The sequence below is a fragment of the Alosa alosa genome, chromosome 4 (assembly GCF_017589495.1).
Source record: "Alosa alosa isolate M-15738 ecotype Scorff River chromosome 4, AALO_Geno_1.1, whole genome shotgun sequence".
Lineage (NCBI taxonomy): Eukaryota > Metazoa > Chordata > Actinopteri > Clupeiformes > Clupeidae > Alosa > Alosa alosa.
The window spans coordinates 16,318,049-16,324,048 of record NC_063192.1 but is presented as its reverse complement, the minus strand read 5'-3'; the positions used below and the strand labels follow the sequence as shown (position 1 = coordinate 16,324,048).

At 42.7% G+C, this 6,000-nt stretch overlaps 1 protein-coding gene across 1 annotated transcript in view; it reads right to left on the bottom strand.

Annotated features, from left to right (window-relative positions):
- Positions 1 to 6,000, bottom strand: part of tp73 (tumor protein p73) — a 36,671-nt gene that overhangs the window by 4,577 nt on the left and 26,094 nt on the right. Inside the window, 9 exon segments of the mRNA XM_048240691.1 lie at positions 470 to 495; positions 497 to 603; positions 903 to 1,054; positions 1,416 to 1,540; positions 1,975 to 2,063; positions 3,100 to 3,242; positions 3,538 to 3,647; positions 4,200 to 4,315; positions 4,591 to 4,777. Coding sequence (XP_048096648.1) covers positions 470 to 495; positions 497 to 603; positions 903 to 1,054; positions 1,416 to 1,540; positions 1,975 to 2,063; positions 3,100 to 3,242; positions 3,538 to 3,647; positions 4,200 to 4,315; positions 4,591 to 4,777 — 1,055 coding nt within the window.

Sequence of the window (6,000 nt, the reverse complement as noted above, 5' to 3'; positions counted from 1 at the left end):
TTTAGCTGTAAACTGCATATAACCAGACAACACCGACCCAATTGGTCTTTATCAGCAAAAAAAACATCAATACATTTTTTTCTGACCAGCAGAAAGAACAACACTGATTTACATTAATTACATACAATCAAGTGCAGAGGGCTTTATGGCTGAATTATCTGATGCTGTCCACCAACACCGATTATTGTAGTTGTCCTCTATTATCAGACGCAATTTCAGAGTGTGTGATTGTGTGTGTATTACAGCAGGGTGAGGTACCTTGTGTGTGTGTGTGTGTGTGTGTGTGTGTGTGTGTGTGTGTGTATATTACAGCAGTAAGGTACCTGGCTAGGCTGGGGTTGGGGTTGTATTGTGTGTGTGTGTGTGTATGTGTGTGCGTGTATGTGTGCGTCTGTGTGTGTGTGTGTGTGCGTGTGCGTAGGCGTAGGCGTAGCCGTGTGCATGTGCGTGTTACAGCAGGGTGAGGTACCTGACAAGGCTGGGGTCGGGATTGTATGGTGGGGGGAGGGGTACAGTGAGAGGCGGACACCATGGGCTGAGGGGGATGGGACCCATTCATATCTCCATTAGTCTGCATGTGGTGACCGCTCAGCATGTTCCCTCCTGAGGGGAGAGTGCACACACACACACACAGAGAGAGAGAGAGAGAGAGAGAGAGAGAGAGAGAGAGAGAGAGAGAGAGAGAGAGAGAGAGAGAGAGAGATTCTCATTACATGTAGACACTTCCCATGCCCATGAAACAGGTGCTATCACAGAGAACAGACACATTCGTCTTAGTTTGAGACACTACAAATGCACAAACAATTGGGCAATTAAGCAGACAAATGCACAAACCAAACACCTTGCACACCCATTTAAACTCACCAAAGTCATCACACACACACAACACATTTCTCACTTACCCATATGTGCCATACTTGGGGAGGGACCTGCCCCCTGCTGTGACTGGTGGCCAACCAATTGATTGACAGATGGCAGCTTGCTGATGCCTGTGTGGAGCTTGTTCATGTTGGAGAGAGGAGAACCGTACTGGGATGTGGAGCCCATGGGGGTCCTGCAGAACACAAGCAGAACCGGACCCTTGTGATTTTTCTCTTTGTGTACACAAAATATGCAAAAGGTGTGATTGCGATGCGTGAGTGTTTACGTATGTGTATGTAATGTTATAAAATATGCAAAAGGTGCGATGTGTGAGTGTTTACGTATGTGTATGTAATGTTATATCTGTGCACAAATCTGCATGTTTACTAAGAGAGAGAGAGACAGAGAGAGAGAGAGAGAGAGATATTGAATGTGGGCTTGGCAAAAATGTGTATGTGTTTGTGTGTGTGTGCTTGCATGTGTGTGTGTGTATGTGTGTGTGTGTGTGTGTGTGTATGTGTGTGTGAGTGTGTGGGTGTGTGTAGGCCACTCACTGTCTCTGCAGTAGCTCCTGCTGCTGTTGCCTGTAGGAGTCCACCAGCTGCTGAGGCACCAGAGACATCAGCTCCAGACTGTCTTTGATCTTCATCAGGATGTCAAAGTTCTCCCTGCCTCGCACCTACACACACACACACACACACACACACACACACACATTTAGGCAACTGTATCTACTGCCAGCATATGACAGTAAAGACAGATATATAATCAGCACTAGCTTATAATCTTTTCTGTCTGGAAGGTGTCTGATGACATCATCCATGGTAGAGTCACTAATCAGTTTAAAGAGGAATGACAATACCATGACAATACAACTAAACTAACTTTGACAACTACTCATGTCCTAAGTGTGTGTGAATGTCTGAGATTACACTCATGAGAGCTTATTATGATATTATTACAGTTTTATAAAATGTATTACAGTCTATATACAATCTAGTGTGTACAGTGCATATTACACATGTATTGCATTCACACCGTGCCTACCACATACTTCTAGGTAGAAACCTTATTTATAATCTTCATCTGTAGGTTTCCAGTTGTGTGACTTACAGGGATGTAGAACATCTCCTCATCACCATGTCGACGCTTCTTCATGTTGAGTGAGGGTCCAGGCATGTTGGGAGGGCTCTGTTTGAAGTCTGTTTTGAAAGACAAGTGCAGCTGCTGATGTGAGGAGGCCATGATAGCTTCTGTGACACTGCATACACAACTGTATGTGTGAAATGGTCTTATTATCCTAGTGGTTATATAATAGAATTATCCTAATGGCCTAATTATTTCCTTGTTAGCACTATACTGGAGGCTAGTGACAATTCATTAAACCAAGAATCACTGCAAAATCTCAAAGTTAGACTTTAAGAGAAATACAACACTTCTTTACTGTTAAGTCCTTAGGAAAGCAGATACTTTCATCCAAAGCAATGTCCACAGCCATTTTATCAGTATATGTGTGTGTGTGTGTGTGCCCAGACTTAATGTCTTATGATATTGATATATATACAGTGATGGTCAAAAGTGTTGGCACCCATGCTAAAGTTTACTAAAAAGAGTAATAAAATCATCTTTTGGAAATTGATCTTAATGCCTTAAGTAAAAATGAGGAATAAGAAATGAGGATCCTTATTCCTAATAGGCTAACTGAAATAACACCATGCCAGTCTCTAGGTATGGTGAAGGGTATGTGATGATGTGGGGCTATTTTAATTCCAAAGGCCAAGAGAACTTTATCAGGATGCATAGTATTCTGGATCCATGAAATAACTGGCCTTTAAAAATAAAAATCTGTCTGCCTCTATGGGAATTTAACATATGACCCCTGTATTTTAAGGAATTTATTTATTTATTTATGATACATTATTCATTCACAAAGAAAAATGGTGTCCTTAAAGGTTGGATATTTCCTCATTGTTTTACTTAAGGCATTAAGATCAATTTCCAAAAGATGATTTTATATTCCTCTTTTTAGTCAAATTTAGCATGGGTGCCAACACTTTTGACCATCACTGTATATAGCTTATGTTTCTTGAAGTTCAAATTAGTGTTAAGTAGAAGAATCCTGAATATATCAGCGAATCCTGATATGTAACATATCTGAGAATCATGTTGCTGACCGCTAGAAGCTACGGCAGAGACAGGAAGAGGAAGAGGGTGAAGAGGAGGAAGAGGGCGACTCACTGCGCTTGTTGGCGTTGCCATTCTTGTTGACGCTCTCGTTGATGGCCTGCTGTTCTCGGGAGTGATCCTCATCCGCCTTACGGTCTCGACCCGGACAGGCACAGATCCGACCTTCAAACGCCCTTCGGCCTAATACCTGACCACTGAATAGACATGGGACATACCTCAGCATAGGTTATGTGTGCAGGAAATGTTTCATCTGTACATGTGTATACATTCACTCTCATGTCTCTAGTGTGACAATGATCATGTGTGTATGCTCACACTTATTTCTCTACTCGGACAATGGTCGTGATGATGTGCATGTGTTTGTGTGCTTGTGTGTATCTGAGTTTCACTGCGTGTGTTTAAGTGTGTATGTGTATCCACTCTGCAGAGTGACGATGATGTGGATGATGATGTGCGGTTGTTTGTGTGTGTTTGTTTGCGTGTACTCACTCTCGTGTCTCCAGGGTGATGATGATGAGGATGGGTCTTCTGTTCATTCCTCCCACACAGCTGCTGTTACACATGAAGTTGTAGAGGATAGTGGTGAACTCTGTCCCCACCTATAGGACGAGAAGAATGTGTCTTTCTTAACCAAGGTAATACAATAACCATCGGCAAAGTTGTGTTTAAAAGTGTTCTTTCTCCTGGCCAGTAGGTGGCGACAGCACAGAGTGCTCCAGCAGCATCTGCCTGTGTTCTGCCTCCTTTAACTGCCTTTTGTCATCATCAAGGGAGGCTGCAATTACCTGTCTGTTTCCTCACAGGTTTCAACCTGTCCCACAGTAGAGCTGGACAGTAATCAGCAGGGGAGGAATGCCTCTACCCCAAATCACTAATTCTACTCCAGCATCCCATCCTTTACCCCATCAGTCACCTCCTCCACCTTCAGACACATATCAATCACATACACATGGCTACTACACATACCCTGGGAGCATGGTGCTAATTAAAAAAACATGGCTGACATGCTGATGAAACAGGAGCATTGTGGTTATATTATGACATGCATGGTCAAATAAAAGTCTAATAACATCTTCAATGGAATGTGTTTTTGTGTGCGTGTGCGTGTGTGTGTGTGTGTGTGTGTGTGTGTGTGTTTATGTTAAACACACCTGTGGAGACTCATAAGGCACCATTACGCTTTGTCTGCCTGTGACGCCGTCGTCTACATACTGGGCCAGATTATTCCCCTCCACCCTGATCAGGTGACTGGCAGGGGCTACCTGGCCTGTGAGGGAGAGGGAGAGAGAGATGGAGGGAGAGAGAAAAGATGGAGAGGGAGATAGAAAAAGAGAGGGGGGGACACATATAGAATGAGGGAGAAGAGAGGAAGACATTAGAAAATGAGATACAAAAGTGATGCGACATTTAAAAAAAGATTGAAACCATTAAAGGTGTTCTTTATAACAGATAGTCAAACACACACACACACACACACACACACACACACACACACACTTGGTCCTCCTCTTAGGTATAGGTGGCTATCATTGATATATTCACCGTCGTTGAAATCTCGGCCAAGCTCATGATTGGGGCAGCGCTTGACCACCTCGGTGACATGCTCCGCCTTCTTGTAGATGGGCATCGCCCTAATGATGCTGCCAGGGGGTGGAGTCGTGGAGAGCTTGATTTGGATTGGACATGTCTTGGCGATCTGACAGTACAGCTTCTTCAGCAGTGGGGAGTACTACAAGGGAGAGACAATGAAAGTACATTACAGAACAGAACATCACATAACATTTTTCTGTTTAATGGGCGAGTTATGAGTTTTCACGATCTGATATTTTAGCCCTGATGTCAGCGCTAGTTTGAGGCCCCGTCCACATGAAAACGAAACAAAACAATTTTTTTTCTTTCCATTATCAAAATGTTTTGTGTCCACATGACATTGTTTTTAGAAAATACCTCGTCCACACGAAAACTCTGAAACGTTTCACTCTACAGATGTAAAGCTAGTCGACATCCAACTAGCGTATAGGGTGATTGTTTATAAGGTTATTCTTTATAAGGTGATTCTTTATAACATTACTTTTTTATACCTCTTTACTCAACTTTACCCAGGGGTGCCAATAAATGTAGAGAGTGCTGTACATTTTCATCAGTATGTCTTTGCCTTGATCCCATGATCAAGGTGTTCAGCCTCGTCTTACTAGCTCAGCCACAAGATTGCGTATGTGTTTGTGTGCATGTGTGTGCATGTGTGTTAATGTGTGTGTGCGTGTGTGTGTGTGTGTGTGTTGTGTGTATGTGTATGTGTGGAGTAGGTAGGGGATGGGGTCACAGATTACACTGAAGGCCATGTTTGACCTGAGGTTACATGTTACAGTAACTGCAACTCTCACTAGAGGCCATTGCCATTTCTTTCTTTTATTGACAAGACAGAGTACATCTTACTACTGATGGTCAATATGATTGATTGATTGATTGATTGATTGATTGATTACCTGCTGAATCAGGTCAGTGAGAGGTCTGCATACGTCAGCACTGCAGCTCTGAACCAAATAGACTTTGCTCATGTTTATAGTCCAATGCACCTTCACTTTAAAGCTGATACTCCAACATCACTAGGTATCTACCTACATATCTACATATTTATACACTACTATCCTGAGGTTTCCTGATTAATACAGGCATCATAATAAATATCTACCTCCTCTTCATTTGCATACAAAACATATAACATTATAATGATTTGTTTTAGAGTCAGATTCCATACCATGTAATATAAACAGACGCGCATGATATTAACATTATAATCCTCTCCTATGTCTGATAGAATTCCAGTTGCTGTCAGTTAGACCTCCATAAGAACTTTCTGCTTTGATATGGATGCGGGTGCATTCGCATATTTCCCAAAGTCAGCAGGAAACCGACGCATGTGTCACCAGACGTGCCCGAACACGCCCCAAA